Genomic DNA, 15336 nt, shown 5'->3' with positions numbered 1-15336 from the left:
ATCCCTGTACATCCTTCCCAGTCTATGCCACCATCCGGCACACTTCACCTACCTGTGCTGCCTCCAGCCACACAGTTTCCCAACCCATCCCCCAAGTGCCTTTCCCAAATCACAAAGCCCTTTTTGCACATACACCCTGATCTGTGCTGCCCTCCCATGCGCCATCTCTGACCTGCATTTATATCCCCACGCTACCTTCCAACCCACACCACGTCCCTGCAGAGCATCCCAACTCAACACATGGTACCTCTCACATACCCCTGCAATCTCCATGCATTCTTCTTGACCTGTGCCAAACCTGAGCACCCTACTTGACCCACACGGCAACTCTTACACACACCCATGATCTCTCACACACCCTTGAACAAGCAGCAGTTATCTGTAATTTATTAGAAATTCTGAGACATAAATAAAAAATATTTTAAGCAAGTTAGAGAACCTACAGAATTACCCATCCCAATCTCCCCAATTCAACTAATTTCAATTGGAGAATAAAAATGAAACCCACATCTGACTTCAGGCAGTGCAGGCACACCCAGCTGGCTTGAAGTTTGAACATGTACATTTTATTTAACTTGTAAGTCAGACATTCTACTAAGTTACCATCAGTTAAAACACCCTGAAACAAACCTTGCTTCTGAGTCCCAGAAGTCAAGCACAGAAAAGACAGTCCGTTCTTATGAAGGCAAGAATCCAATGGAAGCAACAATGGTGTGTTAGAGCTTCCTTTCTATATCATTACCATGTCTATGTTCTGGCTTTCTTGCATAGTTTCTCAATTATACCTTTTTTGAAGCAATCACTCTACAGAATCCTTTCAAAATCTTCCCACTTTTTTTAAGAAATACATTTTACTGATTTTTTTTTTTTTAAAGATTTTGTCTTGTCAGGTTTTCAGAGTTGGGATTAATGGATTAGTACAAGTGGAAACTGTGTTCAGACTTAGCCAACTCATTGCCAGAAAGATAGCAACAAATTGGAAAATGTCTAGAGAGGCACAACAAAAACTGTTAAGAATGTTGAAGGATTGAACTGAGAAGGAAGATTACAAAAAGCAAAACAAATAGCTTAGGCGAGAGATAGCTAGAAAGAAAGAACAAGAGAGCGGTCTTCAAATAGCTGACTGGTTGAAAATATCACAGAACAAGTGTCATTTTCAGGAAGACTGTCATCGGGCAAAATTTAGAGATATCTAGATTGTTTAAAGAGTCCAATTAAACTTACTGTCAGAAAAAGATGCTAAATTGTATCAGTACTTAAAAAAAACCTTTGGGGCATTTTTAGGGAAAAGCCATATGACATGCTCTCGTAGCTGCCTGTGCGACATGAACTGAACTTACAATTTGATACACACTTTAAGATTTCCTGCAATCTGGTGAGGCCAGGACAATGAGCTTCTCAACACCGTTGGCAAATGTGTTGATACATATTAGGAATATGCCACATATAGACAATTTTCAACACAAAAAAGTTTTCTTGATTTACAATGTTGGTTTTAATTAGGTTCGGGGGAAAAAACAATCCCTGTGAAAGTTTATGGATTAAAAAGCTATATATGGAAGAAACAGGATACAGATATTACCAACATTATGGCACTATGGAAAACTTTGAAGGGAACCATGGACGGCCAAGAAAGCCAGCAACTGGATCCTAGAAGAAGTCAATCCAGGAATCTCCCTGACAGCACTAATGAGACTCCAACTATTGTTTTGTAACAGATGGAGATCTATTGCATTATGGCAAATCCAAAACGTTGAGAGAGAAAGAGAATGATCAATGGCAAGATGGATGAATTTGACCACAGCAGCAATGAAGTCTGAGACAATTAAAAGGCTTAGTGGAGAGAATCCATGCATGTGGTCATAAAGAGTCAGCACTAATCTGATAGCACTTAATTAATCAACTCATCAGTCAGATTTGAACTGATCCCCAGTTTTGATACAAATGAAGCAAGATGTCCCAGAGGTGCTTTTTCAAGAGGCACCTCTGGGACATCTTGTTTTTTCTTGAAGATGTTTCGCTTCTCATCTAAGTTTCTTCAGGAAAAGAAAGATTTACTGTCTACAATTCTGCTGAATATTTGAAGTAAATACTTGAATTGAAGATTAATTCAAGGATTCATGATTAAATTTGGAGGCTGCCCAATTCCAGACTACTCTGGACAGCTTATATTATGAAATAAAGGACAATAAAAACAGAAAGAAAAATAATAAATCTCCTTAGATTATTACTTATTTAAAGATATCTCTTTGGTTTCTTTCACATTATAAAATAGATAATAAAAACAGAAAGAAAAATAATAAATCTCCTAAGATTATTGCTTATTTAAAGATGTCTCTTTAGTTTATTACTTAATAATAATTTAAATGAATGTACATGCATATTCAGTAGTTTTGGCAGCAGCATTCTTCAAAATTTTCATCAAGTAAATCATTACTGCTTGTTGGGAATTCAGCTCCACATAATATTCCAGTGACAATTGGAAACCTTTAGAAACCTTTCTACATGTTATTATCTGCTTGTATGAACAATTTAACATGAGAGAAATGAACTGAAACAACTTTTATTTTCAAAGAGAAAGAACAGCTGTTTCCTGCAAATTCAAAGTTCAATACATTTTTGTGCAACTGAATTGGTTTCATATTTCTTCCCCAATGAATTATTTTATCCTCCCATTTCCATCCTGGGAATGGTAGTAAAATCAACTCTGACAATGTTCGGAAATCTTACCTGGTGAGGTTCAATGCCCATTTCTGTCAAAGCCGACTGGAAAAACATTTTGGCTGGTTTTCCCACCACCTCAGCTTGAATATCACAGGCATACTAGGCAATAGGACAAAAATAACACTGTTACTTTCAAAACAAAAGTGCCTGATTTACACACATTACTTGCTTTCTAGTTATTGACATTCAAATGAGGGTAACATTCTAAAACACAGCTTAAGGTAGGAATACTATTTGTAGAAATATCAAGAATAATCTCCACGGTTTACGTCCAATTTTTAAAGATGCACTTTTGAAAATACAAGATGGGTTCCACAGAAGTGCATAGGGAATTTATCAGAGGGGGAAAGGTTCTGCTGTTCTTTCATATAGCCTAGTATACCAACAACCTTGGTCTAAGCAGAAGACCAGGAGAACAACTTTTGGAACAAGTAGAGCCATTTAAATATTTCAAATTAAGCATCAAAGTTCCGATTCCAATTGGAGTCATAAGCTCCAGATGCCCTCGTTCATGTTATATGTACACAACCAATCCTACTTAGAAAACCCTATGCAGGGTTTCACTGTAAACATCAGCACTCTGAACTGTGGTTGGCTATACACATCCCATCAAGGAAGATGATTAAGACCATGAGATAGTCTACCAAAGACTTGTCTTGGCAAAAAAAATTGCTATGTTTTGAATTAGTTGAAAAATATTGGTTTACAAAAAAGATATATTTTTTTGCCTAGATCCTGTGTCATATGGTAATTTGGCAACATATTTGGTAATATGCAAATGTTTAGTGGTATATAAATATTTTAATAAAATAAACAAATACATTAGTGACACTTTTGCTGGAATAAAGAACATTATCTACTAAAACAATAAAATACCTCCAGTGCTTTCATATATGCTCCAACATCAAGTTTTAGTCCATCTGTTTCTTTATAATAGCGGCTGAAATTGAAAATGTGCAGATTTAAAATGCAATATTTCAAGCCTTTTGATCCTTTGACCCATACAGCATTCTGCATTTGCTCTCTGCCCCCACTTTCCTATTGAAAGTGATAAACTATTATACAAGTGATCTTCATATAAGAATTCTAATTCGGATGAGAAACTCCACTATTAAGCAATGTGGTTGAAAGTTGAAAAACTGCATGACTGCACTGCTTAGTGGCAGCAGTCCCAGCAATCCCAGTTGTTAAGTGGGGACTGTGCAGGTTCTCACATGCCCATATCTTTCAACTTCCTGCCAGTTTCCCCATTGACTTTGATTGCAGGAAGCTTGCAAATCACAGTCACTTGACTGTGAATGCAGCACCGAATGTGGGTGCAAAATCTGATTGTAGCTACACTCGTTCAGTGCCGTTTTAAGTTTGAATGTTCATTCAATGAGTAGTCATGAAACAAAGATGACTTGAACTAACATTTTATCACTTTCAAGCTAAGCTATAGAAGATGCAAAAAGTACGTAGTAGGCTTGTGGGTCCATATTTGCGAAAGCCATTGATGAAGATCTTAGTTAACTGTATCTGAGTAGCGAAGGTAGAATATATGGGTAAACAAAAACTCTAAAATAACCAGATTTCTAATAGCAATCTGCATGATGAAGCATTATTTAACTAGCTGACTAAATAGGACATATTCACTATTAATCATACACCATGTGTTGGAAGAAATATCCTTCTGGGTTCAGCTCCAAGTGGGGAAAAAGACACTGGAAACATGGAGACTGCTTGGAAAGATGGTTTAATGGTGGACAGGATCACATGGCTTGAGTTCCTGAACAGAAAAGGGGCCGAGATACAGCGAGTCCCCAGGTTTTATGCTTTTTCTGGCTTTGAACTTCCTGGGGCCCAGAAAGAGTATCCTGATTGGTTGTCAGACTCCCAGGGGGTGGGGGTCTTAGCTAGCCTTGCTGGCTGATGTAATCTTCCCAGGTGCCATGTGGTGAGTTTCTGTCCTAGATGGGTCCCATTGTGTTAGTTTCTGTTGCTATTGTGTTGCAGATTATGGCCCATTAACAAAGATGTGTGTGGGGGAGGCCAATCAACAGATAAGTTGTTGAATTTAATGTATTATTCATGACCTTAATTGTGATAAAATATTACACTTTCATTGTGCTTTATTAATGACATATGTTTATTTTACCAAAATCTTTTTAAAGATTTTTGCTTTAAATTACTAAAGAAAAAAAAATAGATAACAAAAGCTAACACTTATTATGGATGAAAGGCCATTTTTATTTTATTTGTTATTTACAGTAATGTATGGGAAATAGATTAAACATAAAAATAAACTACTATTTAATGTATCTTTAATTATTAAAATCAATGGTAATGTTATTCATTCAATTGGTTAACTTACTACTTCTACTAGGCAGATCTAATATTTTTTCCTGCATCACAAATTAAAAAAGGCGGGATTCATTTTTCTTGATGATAGATTTATGTTGTCATTTCCAATTGACCTCTATGGAACACATATTCTTTTATAAAAGATGGGGTGTAGTCCAGAGAGTTAGCAATTGTTCCAAATTCCCTGCTGGTGCTACTACATATTCTTAGCAATATTATCTTCTCTTATTATAAATGGCTTTGATCATAGCACATATCACTGACAGAATCAAACCAACATTGCAAAAAGTTTTGGACTTCACTACCTAAACTGGCAGGCTCATTCTAGTCCCAATTCTTTGAAAATGCTAAGGGGGAACTTATTCCAAATAACTATGTTTGGTGATGAAGAAGCTCAGCAGCTGACTTTCTTTAGCAAACATTCAAAATATGATTCAGTAGATCTCTTTCTTTTTTTCTTTTTATTAGAACAATAAAAAGAGAGAGCTGTACAATTCAAGTGTTTTTTAACGTTCCTAAACAAATAGGTAAGGAGCAAAAAATGTATAGGATGAGCAGTCAGATAAGATTTTATGCTATATCCTTCTGCCATTTTCGATTAATCAGCACAGCCTCTCTTTAAAATGACCACTTGACCTTTGCTAGAACAGCCATTAACCTTCTATAGTCTAGCGTAAACAGCTTAATTTTCTGACAGTGGCATGACAGAGGAAATTACAAAGCCAATTCCCACTCTCAACCCAAAACAGATGCTAAATGTAAATCACTCCATTTTCACAAGGACAGCATTCTGCTTCAGTCATTCTAATGTTCTAGCTTTCAAGAGCATATACTAAAACTTTAGAGGAAAGAATTCTGGGTTTTTTTCCTAAAGCAAGTTAAAGAAATAAACATTATTAACACTGTTATACTTTACATAATATTAGTAACTAATGAGAAAAGTGGCTGAGAGGGCATTGAATGGAAGGCAAAATCCATACCATCGGCACTCACAACTCAATCACAGTTGTGATCTGTATAAGATCTTACAAGAGAAAGCTGATGCCCATTATAAAATAAATATTCCACTTAGTATGCTTGACAGTTAACGCAAACATGATTCCTACTTTCTTCTTACCAGTGGTGGGTTGTCCCTAGTTTGGATCGGTTCACAAGAATCGGTAGTAAAACTGGTGGGAGGCCCCTCCCACTGCCCCGGATGTTGTTATCAGCGATCTGCGCATGCGCAGAAGCAAGGCGCATGCGTGAGCGAAGCGAGAGAGTGTGTGCAATCCCATTGCAAACCGGTAGTAAAGGTAAGTAGAACCCACCCCTGCTTCTTACATCTTTGTATGAAGCAATTAGTAGAAGTACAGCTGGTATATGGTACAGCTAACATAAATAAAGTTATAAGAAAATCAGTGAGATTTAATATTCTGTACATCTTACTCAGAAACCTTACCAAGTTTAAGAGTGTTTGCAAATGATTATTTTAATTTGTTTGGAAATGATTACCCTCCTTTCATTAGATTGCTTTCCACAGAATTCCTTAATTAGGACTTCTCATGATTGTATATCAAAACAATATTTGAGTTTTACAGAATACAGAATAACAAACATGGAAGGGATCTTGGAGGTCTTCCAGTCCAACCCCCTGCTAAACAAAATCTAAATATCTGAATGTTTTTATAACAAAAAATAATGTTTCCGAAATATGTTTCTGCATATTCTTACAGATTTGATAAGGATTTCTGAAACATTCATGACTTCTGCTGTACTTGAACAACAATGGAATTCATTTACTTGAATCTCAGAGACAGTTTACTGACTTTTGTTATTCATTTTCCTACTTAAAAATATTCAAGCTTGGTTCCTTTAATGCCATATGCAAATATAGATAGAGAAAGCCAACTTTACTGTTACTTACTAGTCCTTTTTGTCTAATATATTGATGAAGAGATAGTCCTGCTATTGGATGCAATTAAACAACAATTCAAGTGATGAATTAGGAAAGAAAGCAGACTGAGACAAAGCCCTTCTCCAACATCCTCCTGACTCACTGTTTAGTAATCACCATTTTGTATCTAGCTCTCAACTATAATCACCAGCTATTCACTGTGTTCCTGAAGGCATGACATGACTTTCCCAGAAAGACTTGTGATTCTAACAGCCTTCAGTTCCAACAAGGTACTGAGGCACCCCTGCTCCAAAGAAGCGTACCTGACATCACTCCAAGCTATATAACAGAATCTTAAAAGTCTAAGAAAGCCTTCATTGCCCTTTTTAAGGACAATATGGCCCAAAGAGAACTGTTCTATATATCTTACTCATCCTTTCTCTATTACCAGGGATGAGCAACTATTTCATCCCTCCCACTTCTATCTATTGTTCAACATTAGTTTGTTTGTTTGTTTTTAAAACAACAAACTGGCCAAATGAAGGAAGTCCAACGGAATAGGTAGTCCTTGAATTAGGACCATAATTGAGCCTAGAATGATTATTGTAAGCTATTGCGATCGTTAACCAGGTCACTATGTGACCAGATCCAATTTTTGCAGTGTTCATTAAGCAAATGCCTCAGTCATTAAGCAAACACTACAGTCATTAAGCAAACATTACAGTCATTAAGTGAACAAATTTGGGCATTTTTTTGCCAGAAACCAGAAATAAGCATCGGAAACCAGCAAAATGGATGGGGTGGTACTACTGTAATCAGTTATCTGATTATCACTACTGTAATCACTGTAATCTAGGGGTTTTCCTGGACTCACGATTCCTGCTCGAAGAGCACGTGGCGGTCGTAGCCAGGAGGGCCTTTGTGCAACTGCAGGTTGTGCTCCAGTTATGCCCTTTCCTGGACCAACAGTCCCTACTCACAGTCACTCATGCCCTAGTCACTTCCCATCTTGACTATTGCAATGTGTTCTACATGGGGCTGCCCTTGAAGAGCATCTGGAAGCTCCAGTTGGTGCAAAATTCAGCGGCCCGCATGGTTTTGTGCAGACCCCGGTGCGCACATGTATCACCTCTCCTGCGGGACCAGCACTGATTGCCGATTTGCTTCCAGGTGCAATTCAAGGTGCTAGTTGTCACCTTTAAAGCCCTTCATGCCTTGGGATCAGGTTATCTGAGGGACTCTCTTGCTGGTCACTTCTACCGGACCCATCAGAGTGGGAAGGCAGGGAATGTTGCGGGTCCTATCCCCGAGGGAGATACACCTGGTAGGACCCAGAAGAAGGGCCTTCTCCATGGTGGCTCTTCTCTGGAACATCATTCCTCCAGAATTAGAATGGCCCCCACTCTAATACTCTTCCAGGAGGCGCTGAAGATCTGGTTCTGCCAGCAAGTCTGAGGAACCCAGAGCGGGATGGAACCCATTAAATGGCTCGTGTGATCTGCTGTCGCCGGGGTGGGGGATGGGAGATGATTTTGTTATATTGTATTATATTAATTTGTTTGATTCTTTTTGTTAGTTTTTATTGTTTTAAATGTGGTTTTATATTCTGTAAGCCACATTCAGTCGCCATGGGTGAATAGGCAATATAATATAATATAAATTCAATAAATAAATAAATAAATAAAAATGTTGAAAATTGTGGTCACGTGACCCCAGAATACCGCAAATAGCTATAAAGGTGAGCCAGTTGCCAAGCACTCTAAATGTGATCAAGTGATGGTGGGGAGGAATGTGCAACTGTCAAAACCTTTAAATTGGGTTACAAATAGCTTTTAGGGGGAGTGTCTATCGTAACTTCAAACTGTTATTAAGCGGCCAGTCGTAAGTGGAGGACTACCTGCACATTAACAAAAGAGATATAGGAGCACAGTAAAAAAGAGAAAGGAAAAAGATGTTGAGGAAAGTATGACAAAGAACATTAACATCCATATCAAAAAATAATTTAAATAGGTTCAGAAAAGAAAATTGGCAAAAGAGTTTATACCACTATTTGTTTTATCTTACTAGCCCTTTTTAGCCTCACACAAGGACAACATGAATTGTCCTACTATTGGACACCATGAACCAACCGTTCAAGTGATGTATCAGAAAGATGGGAAGACTGGGACAAAACTCTTTTCCAGTGCTCTCTTGATTGACATACAGATGTCAAAATTGACTAAAGGAAGACAAAGTCAATTAATCCTTTACATCTATCTTCAGCACCAAAACTGTTGGGCAGTTGAGAGACATCCTTGGATGACCCTACAAACCTACAAGAAGGCAGTTAGAATTTGAAAAAGTTGTGGGCATTAAACAAACATTACTATTTTTAAAAACATTTTCAGAGCTCTACTTATTAACTTACCCTCTTCCCAAAGACAGCAGAACTGGATTTTCCAGGCTTATGAGAATTTGGAAAGCATCATTTAGATTTTTGTAAGAAAAGTTGTCTGCTGCATCCCCAATTACTACACAGTTAGGATTTGTTTTATCAACACCAGCAAATTCAGGAATGAGATCTAAGGAATAATAAACATATATTTATATATTTCATGACAACTTATTTCCAAATTCATATTAACCTAGGCCTATTGAACTAAAGCAGCTCATACATTAACAGAATTGCATATTCTCTCCCTCAAAGGCTACAGTATAAATGTTACTTCATAAATCAAAAACTTACTTGATTTTGTCCAATATAGTCAAACAGTATCATCTGCACCCATAAAAGAGTTATTAACAGGCTTCAGAAAACCTTTTTTTTTTCCTGATAAATAAATGCAAAACAAATGTATAGAAAGTGTAGACCGAGCATGTTCAGCAGGGTCTAAATACAGGCTAATTGATAAGAAATGAAAAATGCATGCCATATATCTCCATCCTGAATACCTTATCTATAGGAGCTGACCAGGATGAGCCCAAGGGCAGGGTCAAACTTATCATCAGTTTGGAATTTCTATGTCCCTGGAGGCCCAAGTCCATTGACTCTTATCTGGTGCCAATTCTCCTTGAATGTTATCAGTGCAGATTCTTGTATATAGGTAGCATGAAATAAACCCTTAGTACTTTTTTGGATTCTATTTTGACTTCTTGCACCTGACATTGCCATTTCCAAAAATCTTGCCCAGAAACCAGAAATCTTTTGAAAATGGCTTTGATAGCTTGGAAATCAAATAAATATGTCTAAGAGATGGTAAGGAGACAACTGTCTTTTACTGTCAACCTGATATCTTGTGGTTGCAGTTCAACATGACAAGAATGAAGCTGAAACCAAGAAGAGGATACATTTGCTCCCCTCAAATCATGTTTCTGAACTTCAAGATAGCTAGTTGTATGTGAACAAAGCAGAACCGATAGTACCTGGAAGCCTAAAAAGAAGGCTGTGTTTAAAAAAAAAAACGCTTCAAGTAGAAAACATTTTGAAAGATTTTCTTAGAATGCTTACATTGTCCAAGAGTAAGCAGAATAAAATTGCTTGTAAATTACAAGAAATCTGGTGGTGGTTTTATCTTTATTGTTCTCCAATACGAAAAAACAGAAAATAACCTTAGGATTGCTTCCATATGTGTTTGAAGTAAAAAGAAAAAGGACTATTTTATGAATCTGGAAACAAATGTCAGATATGGCAATAGATTGTTTATGCTGTGTACCAGTTTTGGTGTGCAGATACTATGGTCAGGTAAGCAATTTTACTCCTATCCTGTGCCAGCTCATTCATGAAGATATTAGAAGACATTACATCCAAATGCAGATTACGTAGTTCAGTTAAATTAACAAACCAAGAAATTGGAATATATGCCAAGATCTTCCAATGAAAGATTGGCAAGGATGGGAGGTAGGAATGTTCACCCCATACTCAGCTGTATTACTTCAGAAAATATGGATTATGAAAGATCAGATGTTCATCCTAATTGGGCCATTATATTATCCAGTTACCACCTCATCTGCTTACTTTCATTATTAGTTTGGGATTTTTGTTTTGTTTTGACTTCCAGTTGTCTTAATCTAATCATTAATCTAAAACTAATTTAGTCTGTGAATATAAGAGTTTCATTCCTGAATTACACACATCTAAAACGAACCTATATTAGGTTGAAATTACTTAATTGCAGTCTACTTTATATGCAAAATTTTAAATATTAGCAAACCATCATGCACAAGAAGATGAGGCCTCAGATTGCGCTCCTTCAGAATTCGACAAACTGCAGGTGCTGGAGCAGTGACTTCATTTACCGCGATGTCAAAACCCAAATGCTGCAACTTTTTTACAAATTTGTCCCGCGTAGCTTGAGTTTCATTAGTACAAAACTGCAGCTTTAGACCAGATGCCTTGATCCTGTGACAGTTAAATGGTATATTATTAAACTAATTAGTTATACAGAATGTAGGATTTAAATGAATATTTCTGTCAAAGCTTATAGTTATAAGTACATGTTAAAAAGAATTAAATGAAATGTAAATCACAATACCACGAGTAATTTACATTTATGTTTTATAATTATAACACAAGATTAGCATATTTATAATACAATATATGCTGGTTGTCTGTCACCAATAGTTAGAATTCAAGAAAAAATGTGTTTCAGTACAAACACTATGATTAATAATGCCGCTTAAGTCGTGAAATGTCAAATTTTAACAACAAAAGCAACCTCATTAATTCCATTTACTTGTTTTTTTTCTAATAAATTAAGTATTTTAATATGTTTACAGTTTGAAGATTCCAATTCAAACATTACCATTTGTAATTCATTTCCTTTTTGAATTTCATTTTATTCTGCTCTGCCTCAAGTATTTATAATGGAATCGCCCCCCTCAGAATAATGTGCAAATGTGTACATTCTTTTCTGTATTACTGAAATTGCTGCACATACTGTAAGGCAGCATTCTGTTTTCCAGGACAGTATCATATTGCCAGATGTGTAAATCCCAGATGCTGTCCATCTTCAGTTTAGGAACTCCTTCCAGTTTGCCATATATTTATACACACAGATGCAATTTAGTCAACAGTAATCCTAAAAGAACTTGGTAGTCGAAGGCATGAGACAAAAATGGAAATCAGAATACATATCCTATTTAATTTAATTTGCATTTCAAAGTAAGACTATCCAGTTCCCACCAAATGCTTTCGACCATAACTCCCTTCATCAAAGCTGGATTTATCCAATGATATAGATTATAGACGTTATGGTTAGGGGTGTCAAACTCATGTCGCCATGGAGTCATCATGTGACATATAACAACTTTTTCCCCTTCGCTAAAATGGGGGTGGCCGTGGCCTGCGCGTGACGCATCTGGCCCGTGGGCCACGAGTTTGACACCCCGGTCTAATACATCTGGATACTATTCCTGTCTTATTTCTTTAAAATAATTTTAAATATATATTTGTGCTACTACCGTAGGGACCTATTTCAAAAAAGCACTGCGGTAAGAAAATGATATACACTCTATCAAATAAATCAAAATATACATTAAACCATATTTATAGTTATTATGATTTTATACTCTCTGTGATACTTTTCAAATCAACCCTCCACAAGTACGTCTTTAAAAATGTAGCTCCGCAGTAGAAAAACAGTTGATGGTCATTTAAAATACTGAAACATGTCATCTCCAGATTCCTTCTTTTTGTATTATTTGTCTTTCCTAATCACAGGTATGTGAATTATCAATTACAGTTAGTGGTTAATTGCCCTTCATAAAGATAGCTATTCTATTTTAAATTAGGCAGTTAATATATTATAACTAATAGCATCCACTTGTAAATTATAAATATATCTTCACTGATTGGAGCAATGAATGTGAGAATTAGTCATGAGCTAATGAAGCAATTGAATAAAGAAGGATAACGTGTACCCAGGGAATAATTATTGTTAATGAATTATGATGTGACCTTCTCAGAACAATGAACAATTGGAGCAACAGTTAAGATGACAGGACTTCACATCTGTTATTCCAAATATAGTGTAAACTGGAATATAAGCACAATCAACATACACATACATGCCCAGCCTCACACATACTCACAAACAAAACAAAGATGCTAAGTGGAATTATATACAATTCAAAGTACTTCACAAACCTCACATAAAAAACAAGTTATGTTTTCATATATTGAAAAAAAATACTTTATGTGAAATTTTGCCTGGAGTCTATGAATCACCTGATTATTTGTTAAACTTATTTATTTATTTATTAGTCATATTTCTATGCCGCCCACTCTCCGAGGACTCTGGGCAGCTTACACCAAAGACAGTATACTAAATAGCATATTGCCCCCAACAATCTGGGTCCTCATTTTATCCACCTCGGAAGGATGGAAGGCTGAGTCAACCTTGAGCCGGTGAGATTTGATCCGCTGATCTGCTGAAGTAGCAGTCAGCTGAAGTAGCTGTAGTACTGCACTCTAACCACTGTGCCACCTCGGCTCAACTTAAGTGAGCACAAAGAAACTTGGGCCAAATCTAATCTTCTCAGATGGTATATCTCTACTGGTTGAATTACCCTGATAATTTGCTGTCTCAGGTAGAAAACTCCCATTCTCAGAAGACATGGTGAACTACATTGGTCCATAAGCTCTCTGGGAAGTTAAAATACAATCCAAATAAATTAAATAATGTTTTCCCAATTCAAAATGAGGAACGTCATTCTGTATAACTAATTAATGCCGCTTGTGATTGCCTTGCCCCTTCTGGGAGAAGAGGAGATGGTACTACCCTAGAGTGAAGTTTTATATCAGATAAGAAGAGTAAGGTTGAAAATTGTGAGTTGAATCCCTCCGAACCAGGGGTGAAATGCTACCGGTTCATACCAGTTCAGGAGAACCGATAGGGACGTGGCAGCAGGTGGTTCGGAGAACCGGTAGAGGTTCCACCCCCCCAGACGTCATTACTTCCTGGTTTTAACCAGGAAGTAACTGTTTTTTACCCTCTGAGCATGCGCAGAAGGCTTTGTGCATGCGCAGAGGATCCAAAATTGTGTGCAGTGCGCACACTTCCAAATCAGTGGGGAAGGTAAGTAGATTTTACCCCTGCTCTGAACCTTTAGTTCACATATAGTCTGTTCAAGTTCTTATTACTATTTTTACATGCATACTTAAGCTTTCAATATACTTTTTCATCTCAGACTGTTCTGTATTATTCCTGACCTCTTGCCCCTTTTTAACCGTTTGCAAAACTAGGAATGAACTGATGAAAAAGCAATCCAGGACTCAATCAACAGCATCTGTTATAAGAGTACTCCTTCCTGTTATTGTTTTAGATGAGCCATGGTGGTGAAATGGTTAGAATGCAGTATTACACCATGGTGGTGAAATGGTTAGAATGTAGTATTGCACACTGACACTGCCCACAGCCAGGAGTTCGATCCTGATCGGTTCAAGGTTGACTCAGCTTTCCATCCTCCCGAGGTCTGTAAAATGAAGACCCAGATTGTTGGGGGCAATATGCTGACTCTGTAAACCCCTTAGAGAATGCTGTAAAGCATTATAAAGTGGTATATAAGTCTAAGTGCTATTACTATTACTATTAAGACCAAAGACGTGCATAGGCTATGTCACATATCTTGATAATCTATCATTGGTTTTTTTAGTCTATTTAGTGAACTTACCTTCAGTGCATACACGTTTTATCCTTCATGTGTTATGAAAGTAGCCAACTATTGCTTATTTAAGCAAATTATGGCAATACAAAACATGGCTTAGTATTTGTTCAGCCACAGGGAAATAAAGGCAAATGAAATAAACACAATTTGGCATGCTAATATGAACACAAGCTCCGATGTTCAGTCTTCAAATTTCCAAATAAATTCACCTTAGCTGTTAAGTCTGAATCTTTTCATCCTGCTTTGGCAAAGGAGCAACAGCAGCAATTTAGAAAGCAGCAGTGCTTTAACATGATCCTTTGCTATCTCTCTTCCCCATCTGCCAATTTTTGTCACAGCCTTTATGTCATGCAGCATGAGAGGGCAAGAACAGGGTTCATATTTAACATGCCCATAAACTGACCCCAAAAAAACGTTGGCAAGGGCAGTTGGCTAAGACTGTACAAGGTCACAGAGGATGTCCAATAATTGTCCTAACACTTTACCTGTTATGGCACAATAATGAGAGGTTTTTTTCATTATTTTCGGGTGAATGAACCTGGCAGATGCTGACAGCCAGCAGATGTGTAAAGTTCGAGGTGATTTGTAAGGGACCAGCTCATCTGACGCACAGTAATTGCATTGTGGGACACTGTCACTCAGATTCTTGTCCTGTTCTGTCAGAATGAGGTAAAGGTCAGTTCAAAGAACTGGTATAACATCAGAGACAGCTCCTCGCTGAAATTTAAAATATTTTCATACATCTCCTT

At 37.1% G+C, this 15336-nt stretch overlaps 1 protein-coding gene across 5 annotated transcripts in view; it reads right to left on the bottom strand.

The window, feature by feature from the left end:
- Positions 1 to 15336, bottom strand: part of LHPP (phospholysine phosphohistidine inorganic pyrophosphate phosphatase) — a 136764-nt gene that overhangs the window by 101994 nt on the left and 19434 nt on the right. For all 5 annotated transcript variants that reach the window (XR_015728335.1, XM_034436406.3, XM_087871589.1 and 2 more), the window contains exons 2-5: positions 11134 to 11321; positions 9351 to 9504; positions 3601 to 3664; positions 2731 to 2823 (exon numbers count right to left, since the gene is read on the bottom strand). Coding sequence is in view for 4 of the 5 variants with exons in the window: in XM_034436406.3 (XP_034292297.1) it covers positions 2731 to 2823; positions 3601 to 3664; positions 9351 to 9504; positions 11134 to 11321 (499 nt within the window). In the remaining variant the exon portion in view is untranslated. The remainder of the gene's footprint in view (positions 1 to 2730; positions 2824 to 3600; positions 3665 to 9350; positions 9505 to 11133; positions 11322 to 15336) is intronic.

Source organism: Pantherophis guttatus, chromosome 6 (genome assembly GCF_059756535.1).
Source record: "Pantherophis guttatus breed Tessera chromosome 6, ASM5975653v1, whole genome shotgun sequence".
In the NCBI taxonomy this organism is placed as follows: domain Eukaryota; kingdom Metazoa; phylum Chordata; class Lepidosauria; order Squamata; family Colubridae; genus Pantherophis; species Pantherophis guttatus.
This window is presented reverse-complemented; position numbering and strand designations above follow the sequence as displayed.